Consider the following 16082-nt stretch of genomic DNA (forward strand, 5'->3'; position numbering starts at 1 on the left):
GCCGCATCCTCGCTGCGAACGCTGAGAGACAAAACGACCCCGTCAGCAGAGCCCCAAGGGTTCTCTTTTCTGCATTTGAACGACCCGCAGTAATAGAATCAGAAAAACAAAAGGAAGAAAGGAGGAAAAAAGAAAAAAAAAAGAAGAAAAAGAAAAAAAGCTTGACGGCGTTGGCGCCCTCCGCATCTAAACAAGCAAAAGTTTGCTGGAATGAGCAAAGATCGAACAGAGGCGGAACTCGTTCTCAGTCAGACATGAGGAAAGACAAATAGGAAAGATGAAAGACGAAATATGAGAAGTGTCTCCGGCCGAAAGGGAGGGTGGGATCACCAAAACAGTGAAACCGTTCGACGCCTCCTTCCGCGTAGAGATCGGAGTTATACTGTAGACAATGTTGAAAGATGAAAAAGCAAAAAAAAAAACTTAAAAAAGGAGCACTGTGCACAAGCAAGGCAAGACCGGATTGCTAGGTGTAGAAAAAAAGCAAGTAACACGCGTAGGCGCACAACTTGCCACACCTCCGGAAAAGGAACAAAGCAGGAAAAGTGTGGGAAGGGAAGAAGCGCGCGAGGTCGGCGCTGACTGAGAAGATAAACTCGATGAGTCCGAACAGGGGCGACAGAAGTTAGAGAGGGGAAGGGGAGGGAATGAAAAAGGGAGGGAAAAGAAAAAGAAAAGGAAAAGTCAAAAAAAGAGACCGTGTAGAAAAAATGCGCTCGCTTTCTGTCCGACTGCTACCGTTCAGTATTGCAGTCGCTGAAAGACAAGCTCTACGGTGGCGCAGATCCCTCAACGCTCTTTTAAAGCGCGGTCATGATGGCGGAAACAAGAGCCACACCAACGAGGGCGACGGTGCGCGTCGAGGCACTGCCCATAGCGCCGTTCGGCTGGGTCGTCGCCAGCTCACAAGCGGTCATGGCAGAATTGAGGACGTACGGGGAGGTGCAGGTGTAGCATTGGTTAACGTTGTCCACGAGGCAGACCGCGCAGTTGGGAACCCTGCAAACAGAGGAGTCGGCCGACTTCGTGATGGTGGTGGACGTGGTAGATGTCGCCGTCGACGTCGTCGTGCTGGAGTTCTGGGCGAGACCGGGAGAGGCGACGAAAGCGAGCAGCACAGCAGTGGCGGCCAGCATGAGCAGAGCTCGGGTGGTGAAGCGGGTCATTCTGAGGAGGGTTGGATGGGAGGGGGTCGGAGGTCAAAAGATAGCGAGCGGGAGAGGAAAGCCTGTGGGAATGTGGGAGGGAGTACTGCGAGCGAGAGAGATGGTAGACTGTGTCCTTGTGTGCGCATGGAGAGAGGTGAGAGGGGGAGAAGGGGAGAGAGGGAGACAGTCGGATAAAGCGGCGGGGGCAACAGTGAGAGCAGCGCCGTCACGGCGTGGAGGCAGAGGGTGCGAGGGGAGAGGGACAACTCCTGCCAGCGTGCGGAAGCCTCCTTAGCAAAGCGCAATCCGTTCTTGTCTCTTTGTTCCAGAGCCAAATTGGTGAGGATCGGGATGGCGGAGTGCGACATGGAAAAGGGGGGAGGGGAAGAAACTCACATGGCCGAGCGGAAGCGCACCTTGCGGCACGCGCGTGCTCTACGCCAAACAAGGGAATAGAAAAAGATGATTTCAAAGACAGAGTATAGAAAAAAAAGCGGTTTGAACAATGGAGAATGCAAAAAGATGACGTCAAAGATGGGGGAAAAACTTGGGTGTCGTGGCACCAACCAGGGCAGGTGTCGGAACGCGTACAGCGGCGTGCGAGAACCGGGCAAGAGAGGCCGCTCCCTCGTCGGGCCAGTGAGGCAGGAGGGGCGGGATTGAGAACTAATGCAGGACGCGGAAACGCGGAGTGCGCGGGCAAAAAATGACAAAAAGATAGGATGATCAGCTTAAAGAGAAGAGGCACGTGTGCTCTCTCGAGGGGGTAGGCGCATTTGGAGAGCGAACGACAAAAGAGGGGAGCTGCTTGAGTTCACCCGTGAGCGCAAGAGAAGTTTCCACACGCGCACACCGGAGTGCTGCCGCAGGAAGACCGAGAGCCGGGAGAGCAGCGGAAGGAACGGGTTGGGTGAGGATGAGAGAGTAGAAGATGGGAGAGAAAGTGAGGGAAACGAAGAGAAAGGGCAGAGAGTATGCACGCGACCCCGCTGGTCACCTCGCGAGGGGGAGGGAGGGGGGGGGGGGGGGGTGAGCGTCTGTGCATCGCTTAAAGCGCCATCGTGACAGCAGCGGCGACGGCAAAGGCGCCGGCAGCAGCAAGGCCGTGGTGGGCGCGCCGCTGAGGTTGCGGGAGCACGAGGCGTTGTTGACGTCCAGGACGTAAGGGGAGTGGCACGCGAGGCAACGATCGGGCTCGTCGTAGGTGCAGGTGGAACACAAGGTGACGTTGCAGTCGGAGCCGTAGGCGGGGCGAGAGAGAGCTTATCGGTGGTCATCGTCGTGTTCGGAGTGTCCTCCGCGGGCGTGGAGGTGCCGGGGGCAGTGCTGCTGCCGTCGCCGACATCCGCGAGGCCGGGGAGCGCGTCAAGGGTGCTCCAACCAGCGTCGTTGCTCGAGGGCTCGGGGCTGCAGGCCCGATTCGCATCCGACGGGGCGTAGCCCGCTGCACGCCCGTCGCATACGTCGGCGACCACGGCGCTGCACATCTCGCAGTTGGCAATCGTGCAGTCCGCCGCGTGGGCGCCGGGGCAAGCGCGGCGGCAGTGAGCATCAGGGCGGACCGCGAGAGGCGGGGACATCGCGTCCACTGCGTGTGTGGGGGGAGAGGGAGGGAGGTTGAATGAGGGGGAGAAGGACGAGGGAGAAGGGAGAGGCAAAAGAGAGGAGTGCGTGCAACGTGGCGAAGAAGCGACGATGTCGCTGGCTGCGGGCAGACGAGGAGAGGTAAAGCAACCGTGGCGTGAGGAGAGTGAGAAGAAGCATTATCGCGCGGGGGGCGCCGCACTGCGCCGTCGTTAGCAACAGCAGCTACGGCTTCGACTCCCTTCTCCTTGGCCCCGCAAGGGGGAAGGGGAGGCGGACAAAGGCGGAGGTATCACTACTGCCGTTGAGGTTAGATGGGGCCGCATCCTCGCTGCGAACACTGACAGACAAAACGACCCCGTCAGCAGAGCCCCCGTTGAAATTGGTTTCTCTTTTCTGCTTTTGCTACTGTGACCCGCAGTAAAAGAATCAGAAAGACAAAAAAAAAAGAAAAAAGGAAAAAAGAAAGAAAAAAAAAGAAAGAAGAAAAAGAGGCGAGTAAAGAGCTTGACGGCGTTGGTGCCCTCCGCATCTAAACAAGCAAAAGTTTGCTGGAATGAGCAAGGATCGAACAGAGGCGGACCTCGTTCTTTGTCACATATGAGGTGAAAGAACAAGAGAGATGAAAAATAAAAGACGAAAGATGAGAAGTGTCTCCGGTCGAAAGGGAGGGTAGGATCACCAAAACAGTGAAACCGTTTGGTGCCTCCTTCCGCGTAAAGATCAGAGTTATACGGTAAACAATGGTGAACAATGAAAAAGCAAAAAAAAAAAAATTCAAAAAAAGGAGTACTGTGCACAAGCAAGGCGAGATCGGATTGCTAGGTGTGGAAGGAAAGCAAGTAACACGCGTAGGCGCACAACGTGCCACACCTCCGGAAAAGGAACAAAGCAGGAAAAGTGCGGGAAGGAAGAGGCGCGCGAGGTCGGCGCTGACTGAGAAGATAAACTCGACGAGCCCAGGGAGGAAGGGCGACAGAAGTTAGGGAGGGGAAGGAAAGGAAGGAAAAGGAATAGGCAAAAAAAAGAGACCGTGTAGAGAAAAAGTGCGCCCGCTTTCTGTTCGACTGCTACCGTTCATTATTGCAGTCGCTGAAAGACAAGCTCTACGCTTGCGCAGATCCCTCATCGCTCTTTTAAAGCGCGGTCATGATGCCGGAAACAAGAGCGACACCAACGACGGCGACGGTGAGCGTCGAGGCACTGCCCATAGCGCCGCTCGGCTGGGTCGTCGCCAGCTCACAAGCGGTCATGGCAGAATTGAGGACGTACGGGGAGGTGCAGGTGTAGCACTGGTTGACGTTGTTCACGAGGCAGACCGCGCAGTGGGGAACCCTGCAAATAGGGGCGGCGGTCGACGTCGTGGTGTTGGAGTCCTGGGCGAGACTGGGAGAGGCGACAAAGGCGAGCAGCACAGCAGTGGCGGCCAGCACGAGCAGAGCTCGGGTGGTGAAGCGGGTCATTCTCAGAAGGGTTGGATGGGAGGGGGTCGGAGGTCAAAGGATAGCGAGCGGGAGAAGAAGAAAGCCTGTGGGAATGTGGGAGGGAGTACTGCGAGCGAGGGATGGTAGACTGTGTCCTTGTGTGCGCATGGCGAGAAGGTGAGAGGGGGAGAAGGGGAGAGAGGGAGACAGTCGGATAAAGCGGCGGGGGCAACAGTGAGAGCAGCGCCTTCACGGCGTGGAGGCAGAGGGTGCGAGGGGAGAAGGGACAACTCCTGCCAGCGTGCGGGAAGCCTCCTTAGCAAAGCGCATCCGTTCTTGTCTCTTTGTTCCAGAGCCAAATTGGTGAGGATCGGGATGGCGGAGTGCGACATGGAAAGAGGGGGGAGAAACTCACATGGCCGAGCGGAAGGCGCGGCACGCGCGTGCTCTACGCCAAACAAGGGAATAGAAAAAGATGATTTCAAAGACAGAGTATAGAAAAAAAAGCGGTTTGAACAATGGAGAATGCAAAAAGATGACGTCAAAGATGGGGAAAAAACTTGGGTGTCGTGGCACCAACCAGGGCAGGTGTCGGAACGCGTACAGCGGCGTGCGAGAACCGGGCAAGAGAGCCGCTCCCTCGTCGGGCCAGTGAGGCAGGAGGGGCGGGATTGAGAACTAATGCAGGACGCGGAAACGCGGAGTGCGCGGGCAAAAAATGACAAAAAGATAGGATGATCAGCTTAAAGAGAAGAGGCACGTGTGCTCTCTCGAGGGGTAGGCGCATTTGGAGAGCGAACGACAAAAAGAGGGAGCTGCTTGAGTTCACCCGTGAGCGCAAGAGGCTTCCACACGCGCACACCGGAGTGCTGCCGCAGGAAGACCGAGAGCCGGGAGAGCAGCGGAAGGAACGGGTTGGGTGAGGATGAGAGAGTAGAAGATGGGAGAGAAAGTGAGGGAAACGAAGAGAAAGGGCAGAGAGTATGCACGCGACCCCGCTGGTCACCTCGCGAGGGGGAGGGAGGGGGGGGGGGGGGGTGAGCGTCTGTGCATCGCTTAAAGCGCCATCGTGACAGCAGCGGCGACGGCAAAGGCGCCGGCGGCAGCACAGGCCGTGGTGGGCGCGCCGCTGAGGTTGCGGGAGCACGAGGCGTTGTTGACGTCCAGGACGTAAGGAGTGGCACGCGAGGCAACGATCGGGCTCGTCGTAGGTGCAGGTGGAACACAAGGTGACGTTGCAGTCGGAGCCGTAGGCGGGGCGAGAGAGCTTATCGGTGGTCATCGTCGTGTTCGGGTGTCCCCGCGGGCGTGGAGGTGCCGGGGGCAGTGCTGCTGCCGTCGCCGACATCCGCGAGGCCGGGGAGCGCGTCAAGGGTGCTCCAGTAGCGTCGTTGCTCGAGGGCTCGGGGCTGCAGGCCTGATTCGCATCCGACGGGGCGTAGCCCGCTGCACGCCCGTCGCATACGTCGGCGACCACGGCGCTGCACATCTCGCAGTTGGCAATCGTGCAGTCCGCGTGGGCGCCGGTGGCAAGCGCGGCGGCAGTGAGCATCAGGGCGGACCGCGAGAGGCGGGGCATCGCGTCCACTGCGTGTGTGGGGAGGGAGGGAGGGAGGTTGAATGAGGGGGGAGAAGGACGAGGGAGAAGGAGAGAGCAAAAAGAGAGGAGTGCGTGCAACGTGGCGAAGAAGCGACGATGTCGCTGGCTGCGGGCAGACGAGGAGGAGGGTAAAGCAACCGTGGCGTGAGGAGAGTGAGAAGAAGCATTATCGCGCGGGGGCGCCGCACTGCGCCGTCGTTAGCAACAGCAGCTACGGCTTCGACTCCCTTCTCCTTGGCCCCGCAAGGGGAAGGGGAGGCGGACAAAGGCGGAGGTATCACTACTGCCGTTGAGGTTAGATGGGGCCGCATCCTCGCTGCGAACACTGACAGACAAAACGACCCCGTCAGCAGAGCCCCTGTTGAAATTGGTTTCTCTTTTCTGCTTTTGCTACTGTGACCCGCAGTAAAAGAGATCAGAAAGACAAAAAAAAAAAGAAAAAAGGAAAAAAGAAAGAAAAAAAAAAGAAAGAAGAAAAGAGCGAGTAAAGAGCTTGACGGCGTTGGTGCCCTCCGCATCTAAACAAGCAAAAGTTTGCTGGAATGAGCAAGGATCGAACAGAGGCGGACCTCGTTCTTTGTCACATATGAGGTGAAAGAACAAGAGAGATGAAAAATAAAAGACGAAAGATGAGAAGTGTCTCCGGTCGAAAGGGAGGGTAGGATCACCAAAACAGTGAAACCGTTTGGTGCCTCCTTCCGCGTAAAGATCAGAGTTATACGGTAAACAATGGTGAACAATGAAAAAGCAAAAAAGAAGAAATTCAAAAAAAGGAGTACTGTGCACAAGCAAGGCGAGATCGGATTGCTAGGTGTGGAAGGAAAGCAAGTAACACGCGTAGGCGCACAACGTGCCACACCTCCGGAAAAAGGAACAAAGCAGGAAAAGTGCGGGAAGGGAAGAGGCGCGCGAGGTCGGCGCTGACTGAGAAGATAAACTCGACGAGCCCAGGGAGGAAGGGCGACAGAAGTTAGGGAGGGAAGAAAAGGAGAGGGAAGGAAAAAGGAAAATAGGCAAAAAAAGAGACCGTGTAGAAAAAGTGCGCCCGCTTTCTGTTCGACTGCTACCGTTCATTATTGCAGTCGCTGAAAGACAAGCTCTACGCTTGCGCAGATCCCTCATCGCTCTTTTAAAGCGCGGTCATGATGCCGGAAACAAGAGCGACACCAACGACGGCGACGGTGAGCGTCGAGGCACTGCCCATAGCGCCGCTCGGCTGGGACGTCGCCAGCTCACAAGCAGTCATGGCAGAGAGCAGAGGACTGTAGGGGCGGCGGGAGGTGCAGGTGTAGCACTGGTTGACGTTGTTCACGAGGCAGACCGCGCGACGTCGTGGTGGGGAACTCTGCGGTGGTGCTAGGGGCGGCGGTCGACGTCGTGGTGTTGGAGTCCTGGGCGAGACTGGGAGAGGCGACAAAGGCGAGCAGCACAACAGTGGCGGCCAGCACGAGCAGAGCTCGGGTGGTGAAGCGGGTCATTCTCAGAAGGGTTGGATGGGAGGGGGTCGGAGGTCAAAGGATAGCGAGCGGGAGAAGAAAGCCTGTGGGAATGTGGGAGGGGAGTACTGCGAGCGAGGGATGGTAGACTGTGTCCGTGTGCGCATGGCGAGAAGGTGAGAGGGGGAGAGAGAAGGGGAGAGAGGGAGACAGTCGGATAAAGCGGCGGGGGCAACAGTGAGAGCAGCGCCTTCACGGCGTGGAGGCAGAGGGTGCGAGGGGAGAAGGGACAACTCCTGCCAGCGTGCGGAAGCCTCCTTAGCAAAGCGCAATCCGTTCTTGTCTCTTTGTTCCAGAGCCAAATTGGTGAGGATCGGGATGGCGGAGTGCGACATGGAAAAGAGGGGGGGGAAGAAACTCACATGGCCGAGCGGAAGCGCACCTTGCGGCACGCGCGTGCTCTACGCCAAACAAGGGAATAGAAAAAGATGATTTCAAAGACAGAGTATAGAAAAAAAGCGGTTTGAACAATGGAGAATGCAAAAAGATGACGTCAAAGATGGGGAAAAACTTGGGTGTCGTGGCACCAACCAGGGCAGGTGTCGGAACGCGTACAGCGGCGTGCGAGAACCGGGCAAGAGAGGCCGCTCCCTCGTCGGGCCAGTGAGGCAGGAGGGGCGGGATTGAGAACTAATGCAGGACGCGGAAACGCGGAGTGCGCGGGCAAAAAATGACAAAAAGATAGGATGATCAGCTTAAAAGAGAAGAGGCACGTGTGCTCTCTCGAGGGGGTAGGCGCATTTGGAGAGCGAACGACAAAGAGGGGAGCTGCTTGAGTTCACCCGTGAGCGCAAAGAGGCTTCCACACGCGCACACCGGAGTGCTGCCGCAGGAAGACCGAGAGCCGGGAGAGCAGCGGAAGGAACGGGTTGGGTGAGGATGAGAGAGTAGAAGATGGGAGAGAAAGTGGGAAACGAAGAGAAAGGGCAGAGAGTATGCACGCGACCCCGCTGGCACCGCGAGGGGGGGGGGGGGGGTGAGCGTCTGTGCATCGCTTAAAGCGCCATCGTGACAGCAGCGGCGACGGCAAGGCGCGCCGGCAGCAGCACAGGCCGTGGTGGGCGCGCCGCTGAGGTTGCGGGAGCACGGGCGTTGTTGACGTCCAGGACGTGGAGACAGGGAGGGTGACGTCGAGGCAACGATCGGGCTCGTCGTAGGTGCAGGTGGGAACACAAGGTGACGTTGCAGGTCGGAGCCAGGCGGGGCGGAGGAGCTATCGGTGGTCATCGTCGTGTTCGGAGTGTCCTCCGCGGGCGTGGAGGTGCCGGGGGCAGTGCTGCTGCCGTCGCCGACATCCGCGAGGCCGGGGAGCGCGTCAAGGGTGCTCCAACCAGCGTCAAGTGCTCGAGGGCTCGGGGCTGCAGGCCTGATTCGCATCCGACGGGCGTGGCCTGCTGCACGCCCGTCGCATACGTCGGCGACCACGGCGTCACATCTCGCAGTTGGCAATCGTGCAGTCCGCGTGGGCGCCGCGGGCAAGCGCGGCGGCAGTGAGCATCAGGGCGGACCGCGAGAGTGGCATCGCGTCCACTGCGTGTGTGGGGGGAGGGAGGGAGGGAGGTTGAATGAGGGGGAGAAGGACGAGGGAGAAGGGAGAGCGCAAAGAGAGGAGGTGCAACGTGGCGAAGAAGCGACGATGTCGCTGGCTGCGGGCAGACGAGGAGGAGGGTAAAGCAACCGTGGCGTGAGGAGAGTGAGAAGAAGCATCGCGCGGGGGCGCCGCACTGCGCCGTCGTTAGCAACAGCAGCTACGGTTTCGACTCCTCTCACCAAGGGGAGCGGGAGGCGGGACAAAGGCGGGAGGTACTACTACTGCTGCTGGTGCTTAGATGGGGCCGCATCCTCGCTGCGAACAGGACAAAACGACCCCGCCTGTCAGCAGCCCCTGTTGAAATTGGTTTCTCTTTTTCTGCTTTTGCTACTGTGACCCGCAGTAAAAGAATCAGAAAGACAAAAAAAAAAGAAAAAAAGGAAAAAAGAAAGAAAAAAAAAAGAAAGAAGAAAGAGGCGAGTAAAGAGCTTGACGGCGTTGGTGCCCTCCGCATCTAAACAAGCAAAAGTTTGCTGGAATGAGCAAGGATCGAACAGAGGCGGACCTCGTTCTTTGTCACATATGAGGTGAAAGAACAAGAGAGATGAAAATAAAAGACGAAAGATGAGAAGTGTCTCCGGTCGAAAGGGAGGGTAGGATCACCAAAACAGTGAAACCGTTTGGTGCCTCCTTCCGCGTAAAGATCAGAGTTATATGGTAAACAATGGTGAACAATGAAAAAGCAAAAAAGAAGAAAATTCAAAAAAAGAATTACTGTGCACAAGCAAGGCGAGATCGGATTGCTAGGTGTGGAAGGAAAGCAAGTAACACGCGCGTAGGCGCACAACGTGCCACACCTCCGGAAAAGGAACAAAGCAGGAAAAGTGCGGGAAGGAAGAGGCGCGCGAGGTCGGCGCTGACTGAGAAGATAAACTCGGCATGAGTTCAGGAGGAAGGGCGACAGAAGTTAGGGAGGGGAAGGAAAGGGAAGGAAAAGGAATAGGCAAAAAAAAGAGACCGTGTAGAAAAAGTGCGCCCGCTTTCTGTTCGACTGCTACCGTTCATTATTGCAGTCGCTGAAAGACAAGCTCTACGCTTGCGCAGATCCCTCATCGCTCTTTTAAAGCGCGGTCATGATGCCGGAAACAAGAGCGACACCAACGACGGCGACGGTGGGCGTCGAGGCGCGCTGCCCAGCGCTGCTCGGCTGGGTCGTCGCCAGCTCACAAGCGGTCATGGCAGAATTGAGGACGTACGGGGAGGTGCAGGTGTAGCACTGGTTGACGTTGTTCACGAGGCAGACCGCGCAGTGGGGAACTCTGCAAATAGGGGCGGCGGTCGACGTCGTGGTGTTGGAGTCCTGGGCGAGACTGGGAGAGGCGACAAAGGCGAGCAGCACAGCAGTGGGCTAGCACGAGCAGAGCTCGGGTGGTGAAGCGGGTCATTCTCAGAAGGGTTGGATGGGAGGGGGTCGGAGGTCAAAGGATAGCGAGCGGGAGAAGAAAGCCTGTGGGAATGTGGGGAGGGAGTACTGCGAGCGAGGGATGGTAGACTGTGTCCTTGTGTGCGCATGGCGAGAAGGTGAGAGGGGAGAAGGGGAGAAGGGGAGAGAGGGAGACAGTCGGATAAAGCGGCGGGGGCAACAGTGAGAGCAGCGCTCTCACGGCGTGGAGGCAGAGGGTGCGAGAAGGGACAACTCCTGCCAGCGTGCGGAAGCCTCCTTAGCAAAGCGCAATCCGTTCTTGTCTCTTTGTTCCAGAGCCAAATTGGTGAGGATCGGGATGGCGGAGTGCGACATGGAAAAGAGAGGGGGGGAAAGAAACTCACATGGCCGAGCGGAAGCGCACCTTGCGGCACGCGCGTGCTCTACGCCAAACAAGGGAATAGAAAAAGATGATTTCAAAGACAGAGTATAGAAAAAAAAAGCGGTTTGAACAATGGAGAATGCAAAAAGATGACGTCAAAGATGGGGAAAACTTGGGTGTCGTGGCACCAACCAGGGCAGGTGTCGGAACGCGTACAGCGGCGTGCGAGAACCGGGCAAGAGAGGCCGCTCCCTCGTCGGGCCAGTGAGGCAGGAGGGGCGGGATTGAGAACTAATGCAGGACGCGGAAACGCGGAGTGCGCGGGCAAAAAATGACAAAAAGATAGGATGATCAGCTTAAAGAGAAGAGGCACGTGCTCTCTCGAGGGGGTAGGCGCATTTGGAGAGCGAACGACAAAAGAGGGGAGCTGCTTGAGTTCACCCGTGAGCGCAAAGAGGCTTCCACACGCGCACACCGGAGTGCTGCCGCAGGAAGACCGAGAGCCGGGAGAGCAGCGGAAGGAACGGGTTGGGTGAGGATGAGAGAGTAGAAGATGGGAGAGAAAGTGAGGGAAACGAAGAGAAAGGGCAGAGAGTATGCACGCGACCCCGCTGGTCACCTCGCGAGGGGGAGGGAGGGGGGGGGGGTGAGCGTCTGTGCATCGCTTAAAGCGCCATCGTGACAGCAGCGGCGACGGCAAAGGCGCCGGCAGCAGCACAGGCCGTGGTGGGCGCGCCGCTGAGGTTGCGGGAGCACGAGGCGTTGTTGACGTCCAGGACGTAAGGGGAGTGGCACGCGAGGCAACGATCGGGCTCGTCGTAGGTGCAGGTGGAACACAAGGTGACGTTGCAGCTCGGAGCCGTAGGCGGGGCGAGAGAGCTTATCGGTGGTCATCGTCGTGTTCGGAGTGTCCTCCGCGGGCGTGGAGGTGCCGGGGGCAGTGCTGCTGCCGTCGCCGACATCCGCGAGGCCGGGGAGCGCGTCAAGGGTGCTCCAACCAGCGTCGTTGCTCGAGGGCTCGGGGCTGCAGGCCTGATTCGCATCCGACGGGGCGTAGCCCGCTGCACGCCCGTCGCATACGTCGGCGACCACGGCGCTGCACATCTCGCAGTTGGCAATCGTGCAGTCCGCGTGGGCGCCGGTGGCAAGCGCGGCGGCAGTGAGCATCAGGGCGGACCGCGAGAGGCGGGGCATCGCGTCCACTGCGTGTGTGGGGGGAGGGAGGGAGGGAGGTTGAATGAGGGGGGGGGGAGAAGGACGAGGGAGAAGGGAGAGGCAAAAGAGAGGAGTGCGTGCAACGTGGCGAAGAAGCGACGATGTCGCTGGCTGCGGGCAGACGAGGAGGAGGGTAAAGCAACCGTGGCGTGAGGAGAGTGAGAAGAAGCATTATCGCGCGGGGGGCGCCGCACTGCGCCGTCGTTAGCAACAGCAGCTACGGCTTCGACTCCCTTCTCCTTGGCCCCGCAAGGGGGGAAGGGGAGGCGGACAAAGGCGGAGGTATCACTACTGCCGTTGAGGTTAGATGGGGCCGCATCCTCGCTGCGAACACTGACAGACAAAACGACCCGTCAGCAGAGCCCCCGTTGAAATTGGTTTCTCTTTTCTGCTTTTGCTACTGTGACCCGCAGTAAAAGAATCAGAAAGACAAAAAAAAAAAAAGAAAAAAGGAAAAAAGAAAGAAAAAAAAAAGAAAGAAGAAAAAGAGGCGAGTAAAGAGCTTGACGGCGTTGGTGCCCTCCGCATCTAAACAAGCAAAAGTTTGCTGGAATGAGCAAGGATCGAACAGAGGCGGACCTCGTTCTTTGTCACATATGAGGTGAAAGAACAAGAGAGATGAAAAATAAAAGACGAAAGATGAGAAGTGTCTCCGGTCGAAAGGGAGGGTAGGATCACCAAAACAGTGAAACCGTTTGGTGCCTCCTTCCGCGTAAAGATCAGAGTTATACGGTAAACAAGGTGAACAGATGAAAAAGCAAAAAAAAAAAATTCAAAAAAAACGAGTACTGTGCACAAGCAAGCGAGATCGGATTGCTAGGTGTGGAGGAAAACAAGTAACACTCGTAAGCGCACAACGTGTCACACCTCCGGAAAAGGAACAAAGCAGTTCAAAAGTGCGACAATAAAAAGATGCGCGCGAGGTCGGCGCTGACTGAGAAGATAAACTCGACGAGTCCGGGGCGGGGGGCGACAGAAGTTAGGGAGGGAAGAAAAGAGAGAGAGGGAAGGGAAAGGATGAGGGGGAAAAAAAGCAAAAAAAGAGTCCGCGTAGAAAGAATGCGCTCGCTTTCTGTTCGACTGCTACCGTTCATTATTGCAGTCGCTGAAAGACAAGCTACGCTTGCGCAGATCCCTCATCGCTCTTTTAAAGCGCGGTCATGATGCCGGAAACAAGAGCGACACCAACGACGGCGACGGTGAGCGTCGAGGCACTGCCCATAGCGCCGCTCGGCTGGGTATTGATGGCGTATGGGGAGACGCAGAAGTAGCACCGGTTGGCGTCGTTCACAAGCGGTCATGGCAGAATTGAGGACGTACGGGGAGGTGCAGGTGTAGCACTGGTTGACGTTGTTCGACGTCGTGGTGGTGCAGACCGCGCGTCGTGGTGGGGGAACTCTGCAAATAGGGGCGGCGCCGTCGACGTCGTGGTGTTGGAGTCCTGGGCGAGACTGGGAGAGGCGACAAAGGCGAGCAGCACAGCAGTGGCGGCCAGCACGAGCAGAGCTCGGGTGGTGAAGCGGGTCATTCTCAGAAGGGTTGGATGGGAGGGGGTCGGAGGTCAAAGGATAGCGAGCGGGAGAAGAAAGCCTGTGTGGGAATGTGGGAGGGAGTACTGCGAGCGAGGGATGGTAGACTGTGTCCTTGCGTGCGCATGGCGAGAAGGTGAGAGGGGAGAAGGGAGGAAGGGAGAGAGGGAGACAGTCGGATAAAGCGGCGGGGGCAACAGTGAGAGCAGCGCCTTCACGGCGTGGAGGCAGAGGGCGCGAGGGGAGAAGGGACAACTCCTGCCAGCGTGCGGAAGCCTCCTTAGCAAAGTTAATCCGTTCTTGTCTCTTTGTTCCAGAGCCAAATTGGTGAGGATCGGGATGGCGGAGTGCGACATGGAAAAGAGGGGGAAGAAACTCATGGCCGAGCGGAAGCACCTGCGGCACGCGCGTGCTCTACGCCAAACAAGGGAATAGAAAAAGATGATTTCAAAGACAGAGTATAAAAAAAGCGGTTTGGAACAATGGAGAATGCAAAAAGATGACGTCAAAGATGGGGAAAAAACTTGGGTGTCGTGGCACCAACCAGGGCAGGTGTCGGAACGCGTACAGCGGCGTGCGAGAACCGGGCAAGAGAGGCCGCTCCCTCGTCGGGCCAGTGAGGCAGGAGGGGCGGGATTGAGAATCAATGCAGGACGCGGAAACGCGGAGTGCGCGGGCAAAAAATGACAAAAAGATAGGATGATCAGCTTAAAGAGAAGAGGCACGTGTGCTCTCTCGAGGGGGTAGGCGCATTTGGAGAGCGAACGACAAAAGAGGGGAGTTGCTTGAGTTCACCCGTGAGCGCAAAGAGGCTTCCACACGCGCACACCGGAGTGCTGCCGCAGGAAGACCGAGAGTGGGAGAGCAGCGGAAGGAACGGGTTGGGTGAGGATGAGAGAGTAGAAGATGGGAGAGAAAGGAGGGGAAACGAAGAGAAAGGGCAGAGAGTATGCACGCGACCCCGCTGGTCACCTCGCGAGGGAGGGGGGGGGGGGGGTGAGCGTCTGTGCATCGCTTAAAGCGCCATCGTGACAGCAGCGGCGACGGCAAAGGCGCCGGCAGCAGCACAGGCCGTGGTGGGCGCGCCGCTGAGGTTGCGGGAGCACGAGGCGTTGTTGACGTCCAGGACGTAAGGGGAGTGGCACGCGAGGCAACGATCGGGCTCGTCGTAGGTGCAGGTGGAACACAAGGTGACGTTGCAGTCGGAGCCGTGGTGGCGGGCGAGAGATTTATCGGTGGTCATCGTCGTGTTCGGAGTGTCCTCCGCGGTGTGGAGCCGGGGGCAGTGCTGCTGCCGTCGCCGACATCCGCGAGGCCGGGGAGCGCGTCAAGGGTGCTCCAACCAGCGTCGTTGCTCGAGGGCTCGGGGCTGCAGGCCTGATTCGCATCCGACGGGGCGTAGCCCGCTGCACGCCCGTCGCATACGTCGGCGACCACGGCGCTGCACATCTCGCAGTTGGCAATCGTGCAGTCCGCGTGGGCGCAGGCGGCAAGCGCGGCGGCAGTGAGCATCAGGGTGACCGCGAGAGGCGGGCATCGCGTGTCCACTGCGTGTGTGGGGGGAGGGAGGGAGGGAGGTTGAATGAGGGGGAAGGACGAGGGAGAAGGGAGAGGCAAAGAGAGAGGAGTGCGTGCAACGTGGGCGAAGAAGCGACGATACGCTGGCTGCGTGGGGCAGACGAGGGAGGAGGTGGGGAAGCAACCGTGGCGTGAGGAGAGTGAGAAGAAGCATTATCGCGCGGGGGGCGCCGCACTGCGCCGTCGTTAGCAACAGCAGCTACGGCTTCGACTCCCTTTCTCCTTGGCCCCGCAAGGGGGAAGGGGAGGCGGACAAAGGCGGAGGTATCACTACTGCCGTTGAGGTTAGATGGGGCCGCATCCTCGCTGCGAACACTGACAGACAAAAAACGACCCCGTCAGCAGAGCCCCCGTTGAAATTGGTTTCTCTTTTCTGCTTTTGCTACTGTGACCCGCAGTAAAAGAATCAGAAAGACAAAAAAAAAAAGAAAAAGGAAAAAAAGAAAGAAAAAAAAAGAAAGAAGAAAAGAGGCGAGTAAAGAGCTTGACGGCGTTGGTGCCCTCCGCATCTAAACAAGCAAAAGTTTGCTGGAATGAGAAAGGATCGAACAGAGGCGGACCTCGTTCTTTGTCACATATGAGGTGAAAGAACAAGAGAGATGAAAATAAAAAAGACGGCAGATGAGAAGTGTCTCCGGTCGAAAGGGGAGTAGGATCACCAAAACAGTGAAACCGTTTGGTGCCTCCTTCCGCGCAAAGATCGGAGTTATACGGTAAACAATGGTGAACAATAAAAAGCAAAAAAAGAAGAAATTCAAAAAAAACGAGTACTGTGCACAAGCAAGACGAGATCGGATTGCTAGGTGTGGAAGGAAAGCAAGTAACACGCGTAGGCGCACAACGTGCCACACCTCCGGAAAAAGGAACAAAGCAGGAAAAGTGCGGGAAGGGAAGATGCGCGCGAGGTCGGCGCGACTGAGAAGATAAACTCGACGAGCCCAGGGAGGAAGGGCGACAGAAGTTAGGGAGGGGAAGGAGAGAGGGAAGGAAAAGGAATAGGCAAAAAAAAGAGACCGTGTAGAAAAAGTGCACCCGCTTTCTGTTCGACTGCTACCGTTCATTATTGCAGTCGCTGAAAGACAAGCTCTACGCTTGCGCAGATCCCCTCATCGCTCTTTTAAAGCGCGGTCATGATGCCGGAAACAAGAGCGACACCAACGACGGGCGGGGGC

The 16082-nt window shown here is 57.5% G+C and overlaps 1 protein-coding gene across 1 annotated transcript; it reads right to left on the reverse strand.

Annotated features, from left to right (window-relative positions):
• Positions 1–800: 800 nt before the first annotated feature.
• Positions 801–1166, reverse strand: LOC126767101 (uncharacterized). Its single transcript, XM_050484707.1, has one exon. The coding sequence runs from the start codon at positions 1164–1166 to the stop codon at positions 801–803; it is 366 nt and encodes a 121-aa protein (XP_050340664.1).
• Between the last annotated feature and the right edge of the window lie 14916 nt (positions 1167–16082).

Source organism: Bactrocera neohumeralis, unplaced genomic scaffold (genome assembly GCF_024586455.1).
Source record: "Bactrocera neohumeralis isolate Rockhampton unplaced genomic scaffold, APGP_CSIRO_Bneo_wtdbg2-racon-allhic-juicebox.fasta_v2 ctg4035, whole genome shotgun sequence".
In the NCBI taxonomy this organism is placed as follows: domain Eukaryota; kingdom Metazoa; phylum Arthropoda; class Insecta; order Diptera; family Tephritidae; genus Bactrocera; species Bactrocera neohumeralis.

Bases quoted from the DNA above. Each gene is read 5' to 3' on its own strand.
- LOC126767101 (XM_050484707.1), bottom strand. From the start codon at position 1,166: ATGACCCGCTTCACCACCCGAGCTCTGCTCATGCTGGCCGCCACTGCT.